This window comes from Bos taurus, chromosome 12, assembly GCF_002263795.3.
Source record: "Bos taurus isolate L1 Dominette 01449 registration number 42190680 breed Hereford chromosome 12, ARS-UCD2.0, whole genome shotgun sequence".
Classification (NCBI taxonomy): Eukaryota; Metazoa; Chordata; class Mammalia; order Artiodactyla; family Bovidae; genus Bos; species Bos taurus.
In genome coordinates this window covers 77,595,205-77,621,412 of record NC_037339.1, presented here as the reverse complement: position 1 = coordinate 77,621,412, position 26,208 = coordinate 77,595,205, and the positions used below count along the sequence as shown (strand labels likewise).

General features: G+C 43.3%; 1 protein-coding gene across 5 annotated transcripts in view; it reads left to right on the top strand.

Moving 5' to 3' along the window:
• NALCN (sodium leak channel, non-selective) overlaps nt 1-26,208 on the top strand; it is a 303,303-nt gene that overhangs the window by 247,226 nt on the left and 29,869 nt on the right. For all 5 annotated transcript variants that reach the window (XM_025000161.2, XM_059892311.1, XM_059892312.1 and 2 more), the window contains 12 exons: nt 418-519; nt 927-996; nt 5,485-5,576; nt 5,680-5,802; nt 8,697-8,753; nt 8,982-9,102; nt 9,190-9,321; nt 10,719-10,886; nt 12,166-12,270; nt 16,251-16,357; nt 24,249-24,369; nt 24,458-24,556. In XM_025000161.2, the coding sequence (XP_024855929.1) occupies nt 418-519; nt 927-996; nt 5,485-5,576; nt 5,680-5,802; nt 8,697-8,753; nt 8,982-9,102; nt 9,190-9,321; nt 10,719-10,886; nt 12,166-12,270; nt 16,251-16,357; nt 24,249-24,369; nt 24,458-24,556 (1,297 nt within the window). The remainder of the gene's footprint in view (nt 1-417; nt 520-926; nt 997-5,484; nt 5,577-5,679; nt 5,803-8,696; nt 8,754-8,981; nt 9,103-9,189; nt 9,322-10,718; nt 10,887-12,165; nt 12,271-16,250; nt 16,358-24,248; nt 24,370-24,457; nt 24,557-26,208) is intronic.

Genomic DNA, 26,208 nt, shown 5'->3' with positions numbered 1-26,208 from the left:
GCAAATCTCCTCGAAACATATATTCCATCAGCCCAGGAACCTGGGTTGGACAAGTCTTTCCCTAAGGGCTTTCATTAGAAACCTCCCTGTCTAAATTGAAAACCAACATCCAGGGTACCCAGGGGAAGGCTGGCCCTACTGCTTATAGAATCTCAATAGAGGCTCTCCTACTTGGTGGCGGGGGCTGGGGGGTCTGTTTCTTTTTCAGCACTTTCTTGTGGTTATGACCATTCTGTTTTGAAAGTGCTCTTGACACAGAACCTAAAGCTCATATACCTTTCTGACGATGTGTCGTGTGCCGTATTTTGTCTTATCATTGGTGTTTCCTTAAAAATAAGAAGGGTAATGAGCAGTTATGCATTATTCATCCCAAGTGTATGAATCAGGCATTTATCTGGGCTCCTTTTTTTTCTCTAGAGCTTGCACTCGACAGCGCATGCTGAGCGGATCATTTGAGGGGCAGCCGGCGAAGGAGAGGTCCATTCTTAGCGTGCAACACCACATCCGCCAAGAGCGCAGGTAAATAACAGGGAGACGAGGCTGCAGAGAAACCAAGGACCAGAGTTCTAGGGGAAGCGTCTCCTGTGCATAACCCTGGTCAGGAGGCAGGCACGGGTGAAGAACTGAGTTCTGTTTGTTGACGACAATAGTCATGAAACTCACAGTCAGATTCAAACAATCAAAAAATATTTCAAAAACCTCTCCCTTGTTGATGATCACACTCTCACTTTTAAGATCAGAAGGGAAAATTCTGAATTTTGTTTGATGGGATCAAAGGCAGGTGGTTAGACCTAAAGCTTTTGCTCTAAAAAGAAATAGTAAACATGCATGATGCTATCAGGGATTATTTTTTTTTATAATATCATTGCTTAAGAATCCACATTTGGTCTCAAGATGTATTGATCAGTTGGTTGTAATTGTTTTAGGTCATTAAGACACGGATCAAACAGCCAAAGGATCAGCAGGGGGAAATCTCTTGAAACTCTGACTCAAGATGTAAGTTCTAACACTTTGGATTTGGAAAGCTTGATTGGTAAAATATCTTTAATGATTGCTTAGACAATTCCAGCACTTGGTTCCTTCTGTCACACTGTTGTATCTCCTTAAGACTTCATACTAGAAGGAATCAGGAAATTTAGCCAGCAAATTAAATGGCCAGGTACAGAAAAGTGACCACTAACTGTACAATATTTTGGCTACCTGATGCAAAGAACTGACTCATTTGAAAAGACCCTGTTGCTGGGAAAGATTGAAGGCAGGAGGAGAAGGGGATGACAGAGGATGAGAGGGTTGGATGGTATCACCGACGCAACGGACATGAGGTTTAGCAACTCCAGGAGTTGGTGATGGACAGGGAAGCCTGATGTGCTGCAGTTCACAGGGTCACAAAGAGTCTGACATGACTGAGTGACTGAACTGACTGACTGAACTGTAGAAAAGTCCAGACATCCTACGATACATATACCTTTGTTAGATTGTTTTGTGGTCTAGTCCCTGAGTTGTGTCTGACTCTTTGTGACTCCATGGACTGTAACCCACCAGGCTCCTCTGTCCATGTGATTTCCCAAACAAGAAGACTGGAGTAGGCCGCTGTTTCCTTCTCCAAGGGATCTTCCTGATCCGGCTTCAAACCTGTGTCTCCTTCATTGGCAGGTCAATTATCTGCTGCTGAGCCACCAGAGAAGTCCTTTTGTTTAGATAGTATAATGCAAAAGTGAAACATCATTTGCATTTGACTGAAATTAAAGACATTTAAAGCATTTTATGGGAATGAGTCACATCATTAACTTTAAATATTTTGCTAATTTCCAAGTATCCTAAAATCTAGACCCAGTGTCTGTCATTCCAGGGTTAACATACTAGGAAAGAAAATTTTGTTTCTAGGTGAATTTTTCTATCAAAGGCTTCATAAGACTTTCCCAGGAATCTCTTTTCTAGGTCACTCATTTATTTATTAACTGACTCAATAAATATCAATATTTATCAAGTGTTTATGATTTGTCAGTTCCTGCTCTAGGGAGAAGAAGTAGCAGGGAAACAAGACAGAATCTCTGCACTAGGAATGGAGATGCAGACATAGAGAACAGACCAGGGCGCCAGCGGGGAAAGGCCGGGGTGGGGGCGAGGTCAGAAAGTTGCATTGACATATATACACCTATTGTTGTTGAATCGCTAAGTCGCCTCCAGCTCCTTGTGGCTCCGTAGACTGCATCATGCCAAGCTCTTCTGTCCTTCACTATCTCCCGAAGTTTGCTCAGATTCGTGTCCGTTGAGTCAGTGATGCTGTCTCATCCTCTGTCCCCCTCTTCTCCTTTCACCTTCAATCTCTCCCAGCATCAAGGTCTTTTTCAGTGAGTCGGCTCTTCACATTAGGTGGCCAAAGTACTGGAGTTTCAGCATCAGTCCTTCCAATGAATATTCAGGATTGATTTCCTTTAGGATGGACTGGTTGGATCTCCTTGCAGTCCAAGGGACTCGCAAGAGTCTTCTCCAACACCACAGTTCAAAAGCATCAGTTCTTCGGTGCTCAGCCTTCCTTATGGTCCCACTCTCACATCTGTGCATGACTACTGGAAAATCATAGCTGTGACTCTTTGGACCATGTGTAAAAGAGACAGCTAGTAGAAAGTTGCTTTATAGCAGAGGGAGTTCAGCTCGCTGCTCTGTGATGACCTACAGGGGTAGGATGGGGTGGGTGAGATGGAGGTTCAAGAGGGAGGGGATGTACATATACTTACAGCGAATTCACATAGAAAGAGCAACACCACACCATAAAGCAATCATCCTCCAATTAAACAAATTGAAAAAAAAAAAAAGAATTCCTGCCCTGCAGAAGCTTACATCCTAGTAAAAGAGACAATCAGTGAGCAAACAAATGTATAATCCATTCTGGGAGTGATTTTTATCTAGTTTCCATCATCACTGCTGTGACAGATTTGCTCTGTATTACAAAGAAGAGTAAAATAGTGTAAAGAAATCAAAGGTGGAGATTTGGGGGCAGGGAACATTAGAGAGGTGGGTTTCACTGCATTAGCCCAGGGACCCAGAGAAGGTGAAGGAACAAGCCACGTGGCAGCCCAAGGAGACCCTGAGGAGGCGGAAGTCTAACCTATGGGTTAGAGTCAACAGCAGCTCGACCATGCCGAGATTGCCATGAGAGGGCTGGAAAGGACTGATTAAATACTGGTCATTAGTGAAGCCCTGATTAAGGCATAGGTGTTGAGTCTGGATAGCTTGGCTAAGAAGGCAGAATCTTGACTGTTCAGAGTCAAGGAGAGCATCTGAGAAAGCGAAGGAAGCTTAGCGAGGCTTTGGATTTTTTTGTTTTTGCCTATTTTTTTTTAACCACTTTACCTCTTCTGAAGAGTGTCTAGAGTTTTCCGCACAGTCCATCTGCTGTATTAGTTGAGTACACTGTCCTGGCTAAGTGTTCTGGGCAACACTGAGGATGCAGGAAGCTGAGGGTGAGAACCCATGATGTTGCCACTAGCCTGTGTGCATGGTTCTAATTGGCGCCAACATCTGTTGACACCATGGTTTTTCAGCTCCGGCTCTGATGTGATCCACCATATTCTCAATGTTGAATTATGATAAGATCCAACACATGGCCTTTTAATTTGGAGGTCAGACCTGTTACATGGAGAGAGTTGAAAGGCAACACTAATTCAAAGCACTTTCCTTCGGTGAGACGCAATGGAAATCAGTGGTCTACTTAAGCATCAAATTAGAACATGCCTTTGAAGAGGTGTGTTTAGAAAAACACACAACAGAAGTCCCCGTTTGAATAGTCTCCATTCCAGAGGCTTATTTCCTCTTCAGAGATTTTTTTATTGTATTTTCTACATAGAGAGATAACAAAAATCTTTGCCCCGTCTTTATAGCAAAAGGTCGCTGGGTTCTACAAATCTCTCCCAGTGTCTTTTCCTCCAGAATAGAAGCCATTTAAAACAAGAGAGTTTTATCTGTCACTTATTCCGAATGATAAGGGATACAGAAGTTAAGTCCAAGGAATACTTTTCTATACAGTCAATCCAGTTAGGTGAACACTGGTTCTCCATCTTCTATGGAGTAAAAACCAGGGTCGGGATCCTAATAACCCAGCCTCTGCTGTCCTGATGGCCTCAGCTCTTCCTATTCTGTTTCCTCGACCGACACTGCATCTTGTCAGATCCATGTGTGAACACGCAGACCCGCCTCTCCCCAAAAGTGCACATCTCGGAAGATGTCCAGTGCCCTGCCTCCTCCTCATTTTTGCTCACATAGCACCAGCTCCTTACCAAGGTCTGCTACGACCTTCTCATGCTCCTAATCCCCCTTTGTTTCTTTTGTTTTCTATTTTAATTTTTTAAGTTGGGGTATAGTTACTTTACAGTGTTGTGTTAGTTTCTGCCGTGCAACAACATGAATCAGCTGTACAAACATGTGGCTCCCCCTCTCGGAGCTCCTTCCCACCCCCGGCCCCCATCCTACCCGTCTGGGTCCCCACAGACCACTGAGCTCAGCTCCCTGTGCTATACAGCAGCTTCCCACTATCCGTTTTACACGTGGGGGTGTATACATGTCAGTTCCAATCTCCCAATTCATCCCACCCCCACCCCCGTGCCCAGCCATCCCTTCTCTCCGTCTGCCTGTCTATTCCTGCTCTGGAAATAGGTTCCTCTGTACCATTTTTCCCGGAGAAGGCAATGGCACCCCACTCCAGCACTCTTGCCTGGAAAATCCCATGGACAGAGAAGCCTGGTGGGCTGCAGTCCATGGGGTCCCGAAGAGTCGGACACGACTGAGCGACTTCCCTTTCACTTTTCACTTTCCTGCATTGGAGAAGGAAATGGCAACCCACTCCAGTGTTCGTGCCTGGAGAATCCCAGGGACGGGGGAGCCTAATGGGCTGCCGTCTATGGGGTCGCACAGAGTCAGACATGACTGAAGCGACTTAGCAGCAGCAGCAGCAGTACCATTTTTCCAGATCCAGTATACATGTGTTAATATACAATATTTGTTATTCTCTTTAGCACTAAACATTTTCTAATATTCTTACTTATTTTAATTATTAATCTCTCCCCACCCCCCCCCCGTCGAAAACAGTAACCCCATAAGAACAGGGATTGTGTCATTCCCCTCCCCCACTTTGGCCTACAGCACTGCAACAGTGCCTGGCAAATAACAGGTTCTCAATAAATGTTCTTATTAGAAAAATATGCCCTTTTGTGGAAAAAATAAAATACCCCTGCTAAGATGACTCTGGCCATTAAAATCTACGAAGTGGGTAGCCATTCCCTTCTCCAGGGGATCTTCCCGACCCAGGGATTGACCCCAGGTCTCCTGCATTGCAGGCCGACTCTTTACCATCTGAGCCACCAGGGAAGCCCATTAAAGTCAACAGAGCGATACTCCTTTCCATTTCTTTAAAAAAATGATCATATTTGGGAGGGACCCTCAGAAAACTGTCCCACATCCATGTGCCCCATTTTATTTTCTTTCTAGCATTCCAACACGGTGAGATACAGAAATGCACAAAGAGAAGACAGTGAGATAAAGATGATCCAGGAGAAAAAGGAGCAAGCAGAAATGAAAAGGTGCGGCGGGATGGGCTGGTGTCTCCTGGCTCCCGTTCGGGGAGGGCAGACCTGCCCCAGCCTGACACCCACCCCGCCCCAAACTGTGCGTTTGCCTGAACAGGAAGGTGCAGGAAGAGGAGCTCAGAGAGAACCACCCCTACTTCGACAAGCCCCTGTTCATCGTGGGGCGAGAGCACAGGTTCAGGAACTTCTGCCGCGTGGTGGTCCGGGCTCGCTTCAACGCGTGAGTGACTCCGTGGCAGCCAGGGGTTTGGCCCCGAGTCAGACAAACAGCAGTGTGGGGGGAGTTGTCATCTCAGGAAGAAGGATCGTGTCATCCTAATGGGGTCACCAGACAGACTGCGGGCTAATTAATCACGCTGCTCCTCCGGGCTGGGCGGCCGACGGGTGATGGCTGCACGTAGTCAACATTATACAACACGCACGGTCACGAAGCACTTCACAGCCACTGTCACTTGTTCCAGGGACACCCAACATGTTTGTATCCCGCTGGTTAGCTCCATATTTTACTTTGGAAGCACTCAAACAAGGGGAGACGGAATGCCATAGCGAAGGTCACTGCCCGTGTCTTCTTTTAGACTTGTTTCTTTGTGGTCAAAACACCTTCATTCGAGAATAATAGAGATTCTATGCACGACAAAATAGAGATCAAGCTGACTAGGGCTTCCATTACCGACTGTTACGAGAAAACCCGCTGGCCAGGGTCCCTGGACCTCCCTTTGTGGAAGAAGTCGTGTGAGAGGCTGTCAGGGTGGTCAGCCCATGGGACAGTGCATTTGGGACAAGCCGAGCCAAGTTTAGCAAGCAGCCGATGGAGGAAGTGGGACTCTTGTCATGTGTAATTGAAGTAAACATCCAGAGGACATTATGAATCCTGGAAAAAGTGTTAAAATTTTTTTTAATGTTTTTAATGCAGATCTTTTAAAAGTCTTTTTTGAACTTGTTACAACATTACTTCTGTTTTATGCTTTGGTGTTTTGAGCATGAGGCACATGGGATCGTGACTTCTTGACCAGGGATGGAACCTGCACCCCCTGCATTGGAAGGCGAAGTCTTAACCACTGGACCACCAGGGAAGTGTGAGAACGTGTGAAAACTTTCCATTCAGTAGCTGGACCTTCCCTGATGCCATTATTAGTAGCATATTGGACTAAATCATGTCACCCTCGTCTGAAGAAATTCAAATGTTGAAGCCCTCAGAATGTGACCTTACTTGGAGAGAAGTACTTTACAGAGGTAATTAGATCAAAATGAAGTCATTCAGGTGGCCCTAATCCAATAAGACTGGCATCCTTATAAGATGAGGAAAGCGGGACGCAGATTGCTGTAGAGGAGGGGCAATGTGAAGACACAGGGAGGGGACAGCCGTCTTCAGGCCAAGGAGAGAGGCTGGAGCAGATTCCTCCCTCACAGCCTCCGAAGGAACCGACCCTCCAGTACCTTCAACCTAGGTGTGCGCCTCCAGAACTGGGAGAAGTTTCTGCTGTCTAAGCCACTCAGCCTGCAGTGCTTTGTCCCAGCGGCCCTAGGAGACTCATGAAGGGCTTCCCTGGTGGCTCAGTGCTAAAGAATCACCTGCAGTGCAGGAGATCTGGGTTCCATCCCTGGGTCGGGAAGATCTCCTGGAGGAGGGCATGGCAATCCACTCCAGTATTCTCACCTGGAGAATACCATGGACAGAGAAGCCTGGCGGGCTGCAGTCCATGGAGGCACAAGAGTCGGACATGACTGAGTGACTGAACGACAGCAACAGGAAACTAAGCCCCTCAGAGCTGGAGGAGACCTCAGGAGCCACTGGGGCCCATTAGTGCCCCCTCCCAGCACAGGAGGGCATGTAGCTGAGGGCTTTGCCCAGGAACATTAGCTATGGCATGACCCTCTCTGACTGCCAATCTATGTTCTTCCTGCTATTCTAGAAAGACCTTCACCGTTAAAAGCACCTTAGTAATGATTGAAAACTCTGAGTTTTCACTAAGTAGAAAGAGACTGACAGTGTAGGGTTGATTTGATCTGTTCCTAAAGTGGGCTTTTCATCTGGAATTATCCCATTGGTTGCTTCCATGTTTACATGTAATTGGGGATTCTCCACTTTGTATCCTGTGCTCTAATTCTCTTATGTCAGCAACGCACCTCCAGTGGCCCCAGAAAGATTTTACTGTAACTGGAAACACACACACACAGAGGATGAGGAGTTTCACCGAAGACTGCTCATGGGCTTCCTGGAAGTCAAAGGTATAAATCACACCCCCCAAGAAACTCTACATAAATTACTCAGCAAGATCACAGTGAAATACAGAGTGAAGAGTTCTACTTAATTAATCTACTTCTAGTTAATTAAATAATTATGAGGAACATCCTTGATCTGCTAAGGCAAAGAGTTTGCATACTTTTAAATGGAGGTCAAAATTTGATTTTGTAATATCCTAGTCAGACACTGTTGAGTGGAATCATGAATCCTAAAATCAGGCATTCTGAAAAGCTTAAACTTGAGTTGGACCATAAAGAAGATTTGACCATAAAGCATCTTCGATGCTGAACACTGAAGATTTGATGCTTTGGAACCGTGGTGCTAGAGAAAATTCTTGAGAATCCCTTGGACAGCAAGGAAATCAAGCCAGTCAGTCCTAAAGGAAATCAACCCTGAATATTCATTGGAAGGATTGATGCTGAAGCTGAAGCTCCAATACTTTGGCCACCTGATGTGAAAAGCTGACTCACTGGAAAAGACCCTGATGCTGGGAAAGACTGAAGGCAAAAGGAGAAGGGTCGACAGAGGATGAGCTGGTTGGATGGCATCACCGACTCCATGGACATGAGTTTGAGCAAACTCCAGGAGATGGTGAAAGACAGGGAAGCCTGGTGTGCTGCCGTCCGTGAGGTTGCAAAGAGTCGGACACAACTTAGTGACTGAACAGCAAACCATCCCCTGAAACTTCTGATTTTTCTTCCATCTAGTGTTCTCTGCCTTCCAAAGTCACATACAATTAACATATATGTAAGAGACATTTTGTAGAGGATTTGAAAGAGAGTTTAGGTAGCTGGGATGTTTATGCATACTACAAGCCAAGTTGTAACATGCATGCTATTGGCAGAATTTCTGTGTTTGTTCTCTTACAGATCTAAAACAGATCCGGTCACAGGAGCTGTGAAAAATACAAAGTACCATCAACTTTAGTAAGCATTACAAACTCTGTTTTCCATGCACATTTGAAGTTCCACTAACTGCATAAACATTTAAAAATTTTTTTATTTTGTTTCTATATCATGATATGAAATAGACAGTTGGACATGCATTTTTAAAATGCCAGTCAACGTTTCTAGACTCACAGAAGCATCATCTATGACTTTTAGCAACTTTTCTCAGAGGATTTGCATTTCTCACTTTTGTTTGGTCTTCGGCAGTGACTTACTGGGCTTGGTGACTTACCTGGACTGGGTCATGATCATCGTAACCATCTGCTCCTGCATCTCCATGATGTTCGAATCCCCCTTTCGAAGAGTGATGCACACACCTACTTTGCAGGTACTGCTGCCCTATCAGCTCAGCAGAGAAACGCTGACCTGTGATTTTTGCATTCGTGGTGACCAGACTGCCTTCTGACCATTTCAGATTGCCGAGTACGTGTTTGTGATATTCATGAGCATTGAGCTTAATCTGAAGATTATGGCAGATGGCCTATTTTTCACTCCGACCGCTGTCATCAGGGACTTTGGTGGCGTAATGGACATATTTATATATCTTGTAAGTCTTCTGTTAGTTCCTAAATACAAAATGGAATGATTTTGTCAAATTGCCTGCATTTCTTGGTACAAGAGTGAGATACGTGAGTCACAGAGGTTCAGCTGCCATAACTGAGTTCTTAAGTAGAGTCACAGTCTATTATAGGCAGATAAATGGCTTGCATGTAAAAATCTAAATAAAAAGCATTAAAAATATTCATGGATATGGTTCAGATACATCAACTACATTCATGTGTACAAAAGACATGCATTAATGATGTCTAAGATATCAAATCTAGTTTGCATGCCACAATTCTTATGGCACCTGTACTAGAAAATAACTACATCATATAATTGATCAGTGAGTCGCTTATCACTGAAAATAAATAGAGTATGGTTGGACCACTCTTCCAATTCCAACACCAGGAATAAAATAAAATACCAGGCCAAAGAACGTAACCATTCAACTGTCTGTTTAAACTAAATGAGGTGGGGGGCGGAATTTCCTGGCAGTCCAGTGGCTTAAGACTCAGCACTTCCACTCCAGGGGGCATGGGTTCCATCCCTGGTCAAGGAACTAAGATCCCACATGCCGTGCAGTGGAGCCACCTCCCAAAAAAACTAAATGGGAAAACCACAGTAGAGGACTCTAAGAAATTTCTCTTTCTGTTTGTCCAAGAAGGCATGAAATCAATGCCTTTTCCAACACAACAAACAAAATTATGACTGTTAGCATGTAGCACGTTTAGATCATTAACAAAATAGTAAGTATTCAGTCAGAGAAGGCAATGGCACCCCACTCCAGTACTGTTGCCCGGAAAATCCCATGGATGGAGGAGCCTGGTAGGCTGAAGTCCATGGAGTCACTAAGAGTCAGACACGACTGAGCGACTTCACTTTCACTTTCCACTTTCATGCATTGGAGAAGGAAATGGCAACCCACTCCAGTGTTCTTGCCTGGAGAATCCCATGGACAGAGAAGCCTGGTGGGCTGCAGTCCATGGGGTCTCACAGAGTCGGACACGACTGAAGCGACTTAGCAGCAGCAGCAGCAAGTATTCAATCAAGTGTGAGGTTTAGTATCCTTGATCAAAGGAATTTCTATCCTGCTGATGTCTATAGAGCCTCCAGTGTATATGTTGAAAGATGGGGGCAGGATGTACCTATGTCCCCACACCGTGGGTGGGGGGACCCCTATTTCATTCCTGCAGACACCTGATGATTTCTTTGGGGGCTGCTCACAGGTCTGGATCGAGTCCATAGAGCTGAGTTACATGTCTTAATACGTCCAGTGAACACTTGTCCTACATGACACATGAAATCTCTGCTAAAGGAAACTTGTGGCCAGTTAGCTCACAGTAAACGTAGATAGTAGAGGATAAATTGCATAAATTCGGGAGGTTATTTTTTTCCCTCCAGGTGAGCTTGATATTTCTTTGTTGGATGCCCCAAAACGTGCCTGCGGAGTCTGGAGCTCAGCTCTTACTGGTTCTCCGCTGCCTGCGACCCCTGCGCATATTCAAGCTGGTGCCTCAGATGAGGAAAGTTGTTCGAGAACTTTTCAGCGGCTTTAAGGAAATTTTTCTGGTATGTTACAGTCACCCTTTGCTTCTGGTCACATGGTCTAGCTCTTACTGTAGCAAATGAAAGAATGAAGTGAGTCTTGCTCATCAAGGTTCAGTCTACCGTTTTGTTTACTCCAAGAGGATTATAAAGGTACTAGAAAAACACAACACATATTCAAAGACTTGACACCTGGATGCCTCTGGCTTATTAGTGTATTTAATTCATCCAACATTTATAGTAAATTAAAGGGAAGCCCTCTGGAAAGTGCAATGGAAGGAGAATCCGAAGAGCTAGTACTGTTGACACTTCCACTCCTAACTCTTGAGCCTAAATTCTATGCTGGGTTTTAGTTGCTAAATCTGGAAATTAAGAAGAAAATTCAACACTATCAACTTCACAAGTGATAATAGGAGTTCACAGGTCTGGGCTCATAATCTCATTTTCTGTGTCCCCACACTCATATAGCACAAAATTTCACCTTGATCTTTGGAGTGTTAACATAAAACAACTCTTCAAAACTGTAACACACAGGTGTGCCTTACTTTAAGTAACCTCAATACACAGTTATGAATACTCAGAAATATGATTGAGAAGAAAATATAATTCTTAATTGAGCAAATAATTGATTTAGGGTCTTTTAAGAGTAGATGCAGAGAACGGCTCTGTGTAATTTTGGTGTCTCTAAGAGATCTGTTTAGATGATTCGGCCAGCACAGATGAGTGGTGAGTTCAGCGTGTTTGCATCTTTCTCTGCTGAGACCAAAACAGTCATCCAGCAGAGGGCGCGGCAGCCACCCATCAGATTTGCTGTTCAGGAATGTGTGATCTCACACCCTCTGTGTGCGGGGCCTTCGCACGGACTCAGCTCTGGGGCCCCCAAGAAAGCGAAGCCACAGTCCCTCTTACTTAGGCCCTGCTAGCAGACATATGAATCCATTTTTTGGGAATGGGGGAAACAGAATTATTTCACCGTTTTTCCTTTGTTCCCTTCAATAAAATAAAGCAACGTGTTGATTTCAAAATCAGACAGGTCCAACTCATATCAAAAATACCTTAGCCTGTGTTCTTATGTGAAAGTCGTGTGTTTTTATCCTAAAAATGCCAAACCTGTTAATTTCCTCTTTTTAACCTTACAGTCAGGTTAATTGAATGACCTGTGGGGGAGGCATTAAAAGATAATATCCAAAGACTGTGAATATTGTCCCATGTTTTCTGAAAAGTCCTATTCATATCAGTGCTCAAACCAAACCTATTATAAATGTATTACTAAGAGATTTGCTATCTCACCCATTTCTTCCAGGTCTCCATTCTCTTGCTGACCTTAATGCTAGTTTTTGCAAGTTTTGGAGTTCAGCTTTTTGCTGGAAAACTGGCCAAATGCAATGATCCCAACATTATTAGAAGGGTAAGATGTCCTTTCTGTCTTTGGGGATGAAAATCCTGGACGTTTACCATCCCTGGGTAACCATGTACAGAGGCTCCCATGAGAACAGAATTCTAGGGATACTCTTTCCGTGGACTCCCTTTGCAGAGGTGTGTCTCTTCCAGCGGGTGAAGGTTTATAAGATGAAAACGCATCTCAGATGCGTCCTCCTCAATCCTACTCTACTCACCTATTCCAGAGTCCAGCCACTATTGACGTCTTCGGTGTAGACACCCCAGATTCCATGTGAAAACTTTCCTTCAGTTCTTCCCTAACTGAATCCTGCCTCTGCAGTGACCTGACATTCATATTAGCAAACAGCACCCTCCCCCCAATATAAAAGGCAAAGTTTGACTTCCAGGCGCCTTCTTATGACTTATCCATTCTACATTCCTCCATTAGGAAGTCAGGACCCCGCATTATCTCTTTACTTCCCACAGTCTCCCCCATGAAAACAACTAAGACCCAAACTCGAATGCTCTTGATTCTACTCTTTTCTTTTTTGTCATGCCACAAGGCTTGTGGAGCCCTAGTTCACCAACCAGGGATTGAACCCGGGCCCCTAGCAATGGGACCACGGGGTCTTAACCGCTGGACTGCCAGCAGTTCAATTTCAATTTTGTTGAAATTGACTGCCAGGGAATTCCCTCTATTCATTTCTTTCTCTTTCCTTGGCCGATGTTCTGAGAGAAAGCTGGAACAGCCCCCGTACGTCAGTAGCTGAACGTAATGAAATGAATGTGTTGCATGTTGAATAATTCAGACAGCTGCCCTCCGAATGACGATGCGAGGTCTCACGTTTCTTCTGTCCTGTGTCCCCACCCTTTGCCGTCTTCAAAGACTTCTCTGTGTAGCTGGCAGTTAGGAACAGAAAACCATCTCTTGGAGGGCTGAGCCTGGGAGTAGCACCTCTGACTTCCCTGCTCCCCATGTCCCACTGGAAAAGGTGTACCCTCCCTGGGCTGAAGGGAACCTATGGTGTGTAGTTGAGTGGTGTATTCTGTAGACAAGAGGGTAGAGTTTGGTTAATAATTAGCCAATCTCTGCTGCACAGCCCTCTGTCCCATTCTCTTAGAATCCTGCCAGCTATTACAAGTAGGTTAATGGAGTGAACCCAGTTCTGCTTATGTATAAACTAGCAAGAGTATTTCGTCTTCCATCCAGGTAAAATAATGCCTTAAGTCCATTAAAACGTGCTACCAGAGCTGACTGTACTACTTATTTCCGTATTTCCAGCAAATATGGCTATCTAACATAGATTTTATATTACTGTAACCACTGTTACATTTTGAGACTTCTGATTATAAAGTTTACTAACTCTCAGCCATGAAATTAAAAGACACTTGTTCCTTGGAAGAAAAGTTATGACAAACCTAAACAGCATCTTAAAAAGCAGAGATATCACTTTGCCGACAAAGGTCCATATGGTCAAAGCTACGGTTTTTCCAGTAGTCGTGTACGAATGTGAGAGCTGGACAATAAACAAGGCTGAGCACTGAATTGATGCCTTCGAACTGTCGTGTTGGAGAAGACTCTTAGAGTCCCTTGGACAGCAAGAAGATCAAGCCAGTCAATCCTAAAGGAAATCAACCCTGAATATTCATTGGAAGGACTGATGCTGAAGCTCCAATACATTGGCCACCTGTTTTGAAGAGATGACTTACTGAAAAAGACCCTGATTCTGGGAAGAATTGAGGGTAGGAGGAGAAGGGGGCAACAGAGGATGAGATGGTTGGATGGCATCACCGACTCAATGGACATGAGTTTGAGCAAACTCTGGGAGATAGTGCAGGACAGGGAAGCCTGGCTTGATGCAGTCCATGGGGTTGCAAAGAGTTCAGACACAACTGAACAGCAGCTGAACAACAATCATAAAGCTTAATAGCTCTCAAATCATTATAAGATAAAGGTAACATCTTTGTCCAGATACGTTATCAGTCATGTTAACATGAGATTTTCAGGAAGAGGCGTAGCAGAAGAGACAGGCTTAGGTCAGGCAGACCTTAAGTTGTTCCACAAGGTTGCTGCTTCCTTTAAGTCCACTCCCCAGAGGTTCCGGGAACTTTGATAAACTTGAGAAGACCTAAAAGAAACATGGTAAAAAGGTCATGGTGTACCAAACAGGCTAAATGAAGGCAGTAATAATGAGCTGATGCATTAGTCCACGAGCTCATGTAAGGAAGGCAGGGTTATTTTAGGTCCACCCTGAATAGAGGCCAGAAAGATAATAACTACTTTCAGGATGAATCTTGTAGAAATCTTGGATGACTCAATAGAGTAATAATGGCCTAAGAGCCTCAGCCCAAAAGGTGGTGACTTGTGTAGGGGTCAAGGAAACACGGTGGACGGACAGACACACACATACCACGAGGCATGTAACCTTTTTCCCAGAACAAAGAGGCCTCTGTGGAAATCTCATAAGGAAAGTCTAAGAAAACTTAGCCTTTACAAAGGCCTTTGAGAGCGAGCAGAACAATTGAAAAGAAATTGGTGTAGCGAGACACAGTCTGGGTCTTTGTAACAGAACGAGTTCTTTTCTCGTCCTCACATAAGACGCCAAGGTCAAGTGAGCCAGTGGTTGAAGGGGATATCCAAGTTCTGCCTTGGATCTTCCGTTCACTTTTATAAAAGAAGAGACAAACTCAAGGGAAAGAGGGAACTACATACCCCCAACATCTGGATCATAAACTCGCATTTAAAGGTCATGACGCTTGTGCTGTTGATGCCGTGTTTCCAGCTGGAATCATGTAACATGTGATGTTTGATGGCTGGGTTCTTCCACTTGGCATCATGTCTTCAGGGTTCATCCATCGTGTAGCATCTATCAGTACTGCATCATTGTTATGGCTGAGTTACATTCCATTGTGTGGCTATACCCCATGTGTTTATGTATTTGTTCAGTGATGGACACGTGAATTGTTTCCACCATTGGGCAACTATAAAGAATGCTATTTATGATGATAATGATATAAACACTCGTGTACAACTTTGCATGTGGATATATGTTTCATTTCTCTTGGGTAGATATCTAGGAGAAGAGTTTCTGGTTCATACGGTAGCTCTCAGTTTAATCATTTAAAGGACCTGCCACACTAGTTTGCAAAGTGGCTTCACCAGTTCCCATCCACCAGCAGGGTTTGAGAACTGTAGTATAAGGATTAGAATTCCTGCACGTCCTCATCAAAGCCTATCATTGTTTGACTTCCTGATTACAGCCTTCTTTGTGAGTAGGAAATGGTTTTCCATTGTGGTTTTGATTTCAATTTCCCTCATGACTAATGGGGGCTTCCCTCATAGCTCAGATGGTAAAGAATCCACCTGCAATGCAGGAGACCCTGGTTCAGCCCCTGGGTTGGGAAGATTGCCTGGAGAAGGAAAAGGCTACCCACTCCAGTATTCTGGCCTGGAAACTTCCACGGACTGTATAGTCCATGGGGTTGCAAAGAGTCAGACATGACTGAGCAGCTTTCACTTTCATGACTGATGCTGCAGAGTGTCTTTCATGTGCTCGTTGCCTATGTGTATCTCTCCTTGGAAGAATGTCAGTTCACTTGTTAATACTGGCCACTTACTAAACAGTCTTAGCATCAACTTTCACCTGCTTATCTCTGAAGTCTTTATCACTACTAGCTGAGTCGCTGTGCACATCTGTGTTGTTAGATAGAAGACCTCTGTTGTTCTGTATAAAAAGTGTACTGGATGCTTGGGGCTGGTGCACTGGGACAACCCAGAGGGATGGTATGGGGAGGGAGGAGGGTGGAGGGTTCAGGATGGGGAACACATGTATACCTGTGGCGGATTCATTTTGATATATGGCAAAACCAATACAATATGGTAAAGTTAAAAAATAAAATAATAAAAAAAATTTTTTTTAAAGTGTTGCTGATCTTTTATCTTTTCTGAATTCATTTTCTAACCAGATTCCTCTCTTCATCCTTTTATTTTTTTTTCCCCTGTTTTAGGAAGATTGTAATGGAATATTCAGAATTAATGTGAGTGTGTCCAAGAACTTAAATTTAAAATTAAGACCTGGAGAGAAAAAACCTGGATTTTGGGTGCCCCGTGTTTGGTAAGCATATCAGAAAAATATCCTGAAAAATGCTATATTTGTCAGCATCAGGGTTTCCAGCCCCCCTGCCAGTTTTATTGAGAAATAATTGCCACATGTCACTATATAAGCTTAAGGCATACAGTATGATGGTTTGATTTACACGTATTGTAAAACGATTACCACAGTAGGTTTAATTAACAGCCATCATCTCTTATGGGCTTCCCATGTGGCTCAGCTGGTAAAGAATCCACCTGCAATAAGGGAGACCTGGGTTTGATGCCTGGGTTGGGAAGACCCCCTGTAGAAGGGAAAGGCTACCCACTCCAGTATTCTGGCCTGGAGAAGTCCATGGACTGTATAGTCCATGGGGTCGCACAGGGTCGGACACGACTGAGCAACTTTCACTTTCACTTTTCATCTCACATAGACCCAGTAGAGAGAAAAAAACAGTTCTCTTTGTGGTGAGACCTCAGGATCTAGTCTCTTATCAGCTTCCCTGTGTATCATACGGCGGTGTTAACTATAGTCCCCGTATTGTACATTACAGCCCTAGGATTTATTTTCCTTAAAACAGGAAGTTTGTACCTCTGCCCACATTCCTCCACTCCCTGCCCCGCCTAGCCATCCCTGCCTCTGGTAGTCATGAGTCTGATCCCTTTTTTCTGTGACTTTCGTTGGGGGGTCAGTGGTTTCGTTTTGCTCCTTTGGAGTCCACATATACGCGCTGCTGCTGCTGCTGCTGCTGCTGCGTCGCATCAGTCGTGTCCGACTCTGTGCGACCCCATAGACAGCAGCCCACCAGGCTCCCCCGTCCCTGGGATTCTCCAGGCAAGAACACTGGAGTGGGTTGCCATTTCCTTCTCCAATGCATGAAAGTGAAAAGGGAAAGTGAAGTCGCTCAGTCGTGTCCGACTCTTAGCGACCCCATGGACTGCAGCCTACCAGGCTCCTCCGTCCATGGGATTTCCCAGGCAAGAGTACTGGAGTGGAGTGCCATTGCCTCCTCCGACATATAAGTGCTAGTATGCAGTATTTGTCTTTCTCTGTCTAATACGTTCACTTAGCCTAATGCCTTCTTGGTCTATCCATGTTATATGTAGGTATCTCTAGTATAAGGTTTTAAAGCAGCATAATATGGCATGAAACTAAAGAGTTACTTAAAAGTAATGCAAGGCAAAGCACTGGATTACAGTAGGATGCAAAACTGCAATAAAGTAAGTAAGAGAGCAAGTAATACACTTAAGTCCCAGATCGCTTCATGAAACTAATGAAATCACTGCAAAATCTTTCCAATAGCTTAAAGTGTGTGTCTGAATTCACACTTTAAAAATCAGTGAGACTTACAGAAAAGAAGGAAATAGTGCCATCTGCAGCAACGTGGATGGACCTAGAGATTATTGTCCTAAGCGAAATAAGTCAGAGAAAGACAAGGAACATGTACTATCCCTTAACTGTAGAATCTAAATGAATGATACAAATGAACTTATTTACAAACCAGGAATAAACTCACAGGCATAGAAAACCAGCTTATGGTTACCAAAGGCGAAAAGGGAGGGAAGGATAAATTAGAAGTTTGGAATGAACAGATACACACTACTGTATATAAAATAGATAAATAACAAGGACGTGCTGTAGAACACCGGGAACTATAGTCAATATCTTATAATAGCTATAATAGAAAAAAATCTGAAAAAGAATACATATATTCTATATAGAGAGAATTACATATAGAATATAGAGAGAATTATATAAAGAATATATATGAAATATTTTATATAGAATTATATGTAAAATATAGAGAATATATATGCTATATATATAGAAATCACTTTGCTGTGCACCTGAAACTAACACAATTGTAAAGCAACTTTACTTCTATAAAAATAAATTTAAAAAATTTTAAAAATTAGTGAGGCTTCAAAGAAAAAAGATTTTCTATCAAACTTGTTCAGATATTAATTGTTAATTAAAAATAATGTTAATCAAATCAAAACTAAGCTCATCCTGACTTCATATCTTTAAGGAAGATGTTCTCATATGATGTTCTCATAACAGTTGTAGAGAAGCCTGAATCATAAAGCTAGTTCAATTTTAAAAACCCATTTCCTTTGAAGGATTTTGTTATTGAAACCCTGGAAGGGAATAATCAGTAACACGATTGTATCTCTCTAAAAAAAAATTTTTTTTTTGAAAATAAGTTTTCAAAGCATTTACATCAAAGCCGGAAGTGCCTGGTACCTTTGTTCTCATCCGTTTTCCTAACAACTATGAATGGAATCTCTCAGTCTGCTTCACTGATACACTGAGGGCTCTGTCAACTTCATTTGTCCTTTTAAATCCTTATCTGTTTTCTCTTTATTTCATTTTTACCTCTTAGAATAATGAGTGAACCACAGCAACTGCTCTGTTTTGTCCAATCGATGTTCTCTACTAAATGTCAAAACCCTTTAAAAGGAATAGGATTTCACCCAGTTATACCCTTAGGACTCATCATTACCTGCTTTGGCATTCCTATAACATGAACTTCACCTTCATAAACAATTCAATACAATTTATATTGGTTTTTTCTAATACCAAAGAACTATGGGAAAAGAGATTAATTTCGGATATAAGGTTTGAGCATGGGTAGAGAAGTATATAGCACATGGGAATATCTTTATCCCAGTGTTAACTGGAAAAGCCGTCTAATTTACATTACCATAAAAAATTAAAGAAGCACAAAACGTTTATTTTGTTGTGAGATGAAATCTCATTATTATACCTTAAATAATTTATTTATATCAGAACATCAGTTTTTGTTTTTGTTTTTTCCCCTGCTGTTTTGGAATTTTGGCTAAAGTCTCAAGGCTGAGGTCACTAGAAGATAAAATATTCTGACATTTTAAAAAAGACCAACTAGCTCAATCCCAGGAGAACTTACTAAAACATTATCCACGTCCATCCCCCAGCTTCTGTAAAGGAAACCACTGCACTCAAAGATGATGTTATGGTAGTGAATGAAGTCAAGAGCAGAGAGTGCTGTGGCTTCAGCTCCCATCACCATGGGGAAAGGTGGTGGGTGCTCCCCACCCAGGTTAAGTGAGCACTCCCGGGAGGACCAGCTGCTATCAGAGATTGGCATGGCAAGAAGAGAGGCTATTGTGGGCAAGCTGCTTCTCGCCAGCTGGCAGGACAAGGTAGTCTGGTGTTTGTGGAGGTCCATGTCATCCCTACAGGAGGGCCACCTGACCTGAGCCTTCTTGGTGGAAGCCTGCTGCACAGGGCCGTGTGCCTGTGCGTCACACTGCTGAGCCCACACGCTGCAACCAGGGAAGCCCGGGTGCCCTAGAGCCCCTGCTCCACTGCAAGAGAGTGGAGTAGGAAATGGCAACCCACTCCAGTATTCTTCCCTGGAAAGTCCCACAGACAGACGAGCCTGATGGGCTACAGTCCATGGGGTCTCAGAGTCAGACATGACTGAAGTGACTTAACAAGCACGCATGTAAGATGTCAGGAAAGGAATAGAATACACTGGAAGATAGTGTTGGGAGGAGAGTAAGCCATTTCTGGTAGTACCCTATGGTGTTCACCCTGTTCCATAAAACCAGCTCTCTATGATTTTAAAATCAGCTAATTGAAATATAATGTTTTATGGAGAAGGCAACGGCACCCCGCTCCAGTACTCTTGCCTGGAAAATCCCATGGGCGGAGGAGCCTGGTAGGCTGCAGTCCATGGGGTCGCTAAGAGTCAGACACAACTGAGAGACTTCACTTTCCCTTTTCACTTTCATGCATTGGAGAAGGAAATGGCAACCCACTCCAGCGTTCTTACCTGGGGAATCCCAGGGACGGGGGAGCCTGGTGGGCTGCTGTCTATGGGGTCGCACAGAGGCGAACACGACTGAAGCGACTTAGCAGCAGCAGCAGCAGCAGCATGCAAGTTACTATTAAGGACTGCAAGTTACTATTAAGGACTTCAAGTTCAATGGCATTTTAAAAGCATAAACAGAGAGACATCTCTTGACATTATCACAATAGTTATTTCCCATTTGTTCAGAATATAATAACTTGGGTGAGTTTTAGCGAAATATAAATCTTTCATCAAATAAATGTCAACTTGTAACCGTTAAAGTTTTCACATATTTTCTTTCTCTAATAATCTCATCAAGAGTTAGCAGCTGACATTTTTGTAATTTTATATTGACTAATTTATGATTAAGAAAATAACGTATCTCAGAATTGGGCTAGAGGAATGTTTTGATAATTATAATTAGGATATAAATATGCATAGCTAATTCAGGAGACAGTCTGGTTTCTGCATTCTCTCTTCAGATGAATACATTCATCTTCTTCTGAATCACTTAGACTTGATGAGATAAAAATTACCTTGGTAAAAAGGATTAAACATATATATTATAAATATTGTATATTTTGTTTTAAGCAGAGATCTGGGACTTAGGAAAATGAAATGCATGAAAGAGAAGTCAACAAAGTGCTCAGTTTTGCAATAAATATATTTACTGTTTACTCTTCTCCAGGTATTACGCTGTCACTGGGGACAAGCTATGATCTCAGACCCTTAAAACCTTGAAGTCTAGTGGAGAACAGGAAATAAAATCAAAATGGTTTAATACAATATGCTGAGGTTTTAATGCTGCATAAATAAGCGCCTAAATTCACCTGAAGTTCACCAGAAGTTTACCTCTAGGCAATTTCAGATCACACGGTGATATATTCTAGGAGAAAAAGATCAGATGTCTGTGGAGTCTAAGCCTCCAACAATTTGGGTATGCTCTCGGAGAAGGCAATGGCAACCCACTCCAGTACTCTTGCCTGGAAAATCCCATGGACGGAGGAGCTTGATGGGCTGCAGTCCATGAGATCGCTAAGAGTCGGACACGACTGAGCGACTTCACTTTCACTTTCTAAGAAAAAGAGTGTAAAACGGCGTTGCTTTGTTAAATTTAACAGAAACGTTTGAGTATGCAAACTCAATTCCCTGGCCCTTCCTGAATCTTAGAAGGGGCCTTGGCCAAGGAGGGGCCTTGAGGCTTAAGTTTCTTGTTTGTTTTTTTCATTGTTTAATCAGTTCTTTCTGGCTGTGCTGGGTCTTCCTTGCCGCGCGGGCGCTTTCTCGAGTTGCGCTGCATGGACTTCCCGTTGCAGAGCACCGGCTCTAGGCACGTGGGTTCCGTAGTTGCGGCGCAGGGTCTCAGTTACACCGCAGCGTGTGGGATCTTCCCGGATCAGAGATCGAACCAGTGTCCCCCCACAGGCAGGCGGATTCTTAACCACGGGACCACCAGGGAGGTCCCGAGGCTTAAGTTTTCAGTTTTAAAGAAACTGATTATCAGGCTAAAGATAATAAAAGGCTGGTGTATCAGCCTTGGATTCTAAGGTAAGGAGAGGCGAAGGGTGCAGTAGCAGGAGAAGTACCTAACGCAGATTATGACTGGACCAAGGAGAAGGACCGAAAAGAGAAGACACTCAGTTCACTCCTGAAGGGTGGATAGGAATTAGGCGGGTGGAAGGGGGAGGAGCCACGGGCAGGTGGGAGGGAGGAGCGAGGCAGAGGTTAGACGGTTGCTGGCTGAGTGAATTCAAAGGGCTGTTACCAAAGAGCAAGGCAAAAACGGAAGCCTGCATTCCAAGAAGTACAAGTTTCGGATGTCTTTAGAGTAAAAGGCAGAGATGTGTCAGATAACCAGGTACCATTCTGGACAGCACCATTCGCAGCATCTTCACATCCCAGGGCAGAGGCTAAATTCCTCTCCTCCAAGGCATCTCCATGTTCCCAGGGGAGAACAACTCTCCTTATCATGACCTGGGATCCTTGGAGTATTTGTCACCAGGGGGTACAAAACTGACCAGATTGTGAGTCAGAACTGATTCTTCATTTCCTGAATTGGATGGACAAGATTTTGCTGTTGTTCAGTCGCTAAGTCGTGTCCGATTCCTTGTAACCCCGGGGACTGCAGCACGCCAGGCTTCCCTGTCCTTCACTATCTCCTGGAGTTTGCTCCAACTCACGTCTGTTAAGTCCATGATGCCATCCAACCATCTCATCCTCTGTTGACTTCTCCTCTTGCCCTCAATCTTTCCCAGCATCAGGGGATTATAAGCTTTTAGAAATTAACCAGAAAAGAAAACAAAAGGACCACAGAAAAACTGACAATAATGGATTGTGCTTGGGATTTGTTGAAGTCCTCTGTTGGTGAGGTCTCAAACTTTCCACTTTTAGTATCAGGAACACAGCATAAACAGATAGCTTATATGATTGAAACTGGGACTTTTTAAATGTTATTTAGTCTTCCAGTGATTTAAATCTATGATCTTCCATTTTATTTTTCTTGTTTTAGCCTAAAAGTATATTTTAATATATTCTAACTTCTAAAAGATTTAGAATATAAAAGTAGCTTGGGTTGCTACAAATTCAGCTTAGAAAGCACTTCTTACATAAAGAAAATGGAGGGGTAAGAAAGTTTGACATCAGATCTGAGAGCTGACTCATTTTGTTGTGTGTTTTTTTTCCAAATCCTTATTCAAGAAAATTCTGGCATCTGTAGAATCCTTACTGCTCCTGTCTGCTATAAAAATTAAAACGCCAAAAGAAAAGAGTGTTGGAAAAATCTAAGAGAATATGCCTGTACTTTCATACTTAAAAAGTACAAATCAGAATCCCAAAATGTGTATTTCCGAGTGGGGCTTTTTTTTTTTTATTACATAGAAAAAAAGCTGATATAGCAATCAGCTCTAAACCTTTAAAAACAAATCATTTTTAGCTTTATGTTTTCTTTTTGGATTCCCACATATTTAGCATTAAAAAAATAAACTTATAAAAGTATATCTCATGACTGTCTCTGGTAGAAAAATACTAAACCAGATTCCCCCAAGAGTGTTGGCCTTCTATGAAGGTTAACTTTTGATAAATGTGCTAGCAAAAAAGAAAAATTATCAAAATACAGTCTAGCTAGGCTTCAGTAGGTATACTCAATTCAGTCATCCTGAGCTCAATTCATCAAATCCAGGAAATGTGATGGTAGTCAGGATTTTCCAGCATGTAGTTGTCTAAATATTTTAATTATTTAAAATAACCTCAGAAAAGGGGAAAAAAACACTAAAATTTTCTTCTGTTAATGAAACTGTTGGCTAAGACCTATAATGAATGGGGGTGGGGGGAGGGCGGAGATGCAGTATAGTAGAGATATTAGTGAGAAAAGTATACATGTGTCAGAAAAACAGGAAATGAGACATTGCCCAGAACCGCCCGCCCCACACACACACCCAGAATAGAGGGGCCAAATAGTTTTAGAAATCAGACGTTAACTGCGGGTATAAACAACACTGGGGTCTATAAGTAGTATCCGTTGAGTCTCTCGGAGTTAATGAGAGATAAAGTCCACAGGCTCGATACCACCCCCAGGACCCCCAGAGCACCACTGGGTCACAGCTTGCTGCTCCCGTGATGACAAAGAATAAAATCAAGTGGCCAAATTCAACTCATTTTACACTTTCTGTACTAACAGCAGCATTTGTAATCTATGCCTTTAGAAAGGTTTTCTAATGTAAAACTATCCCAAAATTCACATCCAGACTCCAGCGCCCCTTTGTAAGGCTTTCCTGCACGAGTTCTAACCAGTCCCCAGTATAATCAGGACTAGCCCAAAACATTGCAGACCCTCTGGAGCTTGTAGTCACAGAGTGTTTTGTCCTTTTGGGTTGAGAACACCTCCCCATTACCTAACAATTAAGTGCATAATAAATTCTAACATGCTGGTGCATTGTTAATGAGTTAGTAATCGAACATCACCTACCCTCCCTTCCAAATGCCAGGTACACTTTGCACCCAAGAGTAGAGAGAGTTATAGATACTGCCTCAGGGTGCTTCTCTGCAGACTATCACGGGAACATTCCTCTTTCTGACCCACAGGGCAAATCCTCGGAACTTTAACTTTGACAACGTGGGCAATGCAATGCTGGCGTTGTTTGAAGTTCTGTCCTTGAAAGGCTGGGTGGAAGTGAGGGACGTTATTATTCATCGTGTGGGGCCGGTAAGCACGCACTGGAATCCTTTGAAAGAGACCACAGCTGCTTTCGTTGGCTTTGATGGATAACCGTATTTTTTTTTCGTTTATACAGATGCATGGAATCTATATTCATGTTTTTGTATTCCTGGGTTGCATGATTGGACTGACCCTTTTTGTTGGAGTGGTTATTGCTAATTTCAATGAAAACAAGGTAAGAATTCTTGGTTTGAATTCTGCAGGGTTTATTCTTTCCTAGCAGCTCACTTTGTTTTTCGTACCCGGCACGAAGTCGCCTTAAACTGTGATGTGACTGGTGTAAATAATCTCCATAACTATTTTACAAGCTACCTCATTGCTGCCTTTCAGGCACAGTATTGAAGAGCAGGATTCTCTTGCTAAATCTTCTCTTTTGGTAAGGGTGTCATTAATTTCCCTGGGACTGAGAAAGCTCATCTCCTATTGTCCGAATTGAAAGGCTGCGAGGCGAGTTATTAAAATACAATAGCTGAAACCAAAGCACTGATTGCAGGTTATATTACTTTCACAAAATGTAAATTGGATGCTTCTTGGTGAGTCTGTAGGTGAACTCAGAATTTTGATGGGTGTGGGTGGGGACTTGCAGTAGAAGTTTTGAAATCCTAATTCCTAGGATAAAAGGAAGATTTGTCTGATTTCACAGAAAACTTTGCATCCTTTATGAGTTCGGGATGCATGCTGAGTTTCTAGCAGCTCTAATGAGCAGTACAAGAGCTCACAAAGGGAAAATAGCAAGTGTAGTTTCCTGGCAAAAAGAGTTTGGGAGAAACGTTGCCTGTCGTTCTTCTGGACGTGGCTGCGATGTCCTCTGTTCGATTAGGGTGGATCTTCCTCTGGAATCACTGAGGTTTTCCACGGGCATGTCTCAAGTCTCACAACTCTAAAATGCAGACTAGAGGGGTGAAACCATTGTGTAGGGGTTTGGAAAGAGTAGACGATGGGGCCAGGATTCAGCAGTGGGGCCCATTACATGTCAGCCCATTACTGACAGGTCGTTCAAGGGTGTGAAAATGTCGCCTGTTGCTCTGCATTGAATTAAAGCTAGACTTACCTGCCTCGAACCAGGCCGTTCCTCATCACTCATAGCTGGGACCGGTTTGCATGCCTTCACTTCAGGGCCCTTTGGTTTGCATCACTGCACGTGGACTGTCTCACTCACGTCCCCCCAGGCTCTCCACGTGTGTGGTACCAGCGACTCAGCCAATTGCCACCTTTGATGTCTGCCTAATGAGGATGTCATTTCGTTCCACCTTTCAAAGGGTACCACTTGAAAATCTCCTCTCTGGCCTCCAATGATACTCCAGCTCATGGAAACATGGAATTTAGAGAGAGAGAAAAATAGAGATCATTTGGCCCAGCCCCCTGTTTTACGTTCCCACATTCATAAGTGAGTTTCTTTAAGCCCTACCGTGTGTTCCATTTGATATCACATGGGAAGAGGACAATGGATCTTTTTAGATGCCTTTGAGCCATGCCAGGGAGCAGACACTGAGAATTCCAAAACCCAGGCTGAAGTTAATGAGTCAGTTGACAGAGATTAGGGACTGCTTGCCCAGAACACCTTCCCAGGCCCTCTGAGCAAGTAGATCTGATTGCAGATGAATTCGGTTCGATTCAGTTACATAAATGAAACAACATAAAATATCCAGTAAGTGAAGGCAGGTGCATAATTAATTGCAGCCCTTGAACTTAGAGGAATGGCTGAAGTAAGCAGAATAACCAGAGGTCTTGGCTATATTGATGTTTGGAAGGAAGAAAGAAAGAAACCTCTTGGCCTGAGAGAACAGAGAGTGGATGTCAGCTCAGATGGGCTCTTAGGAAAAGGGA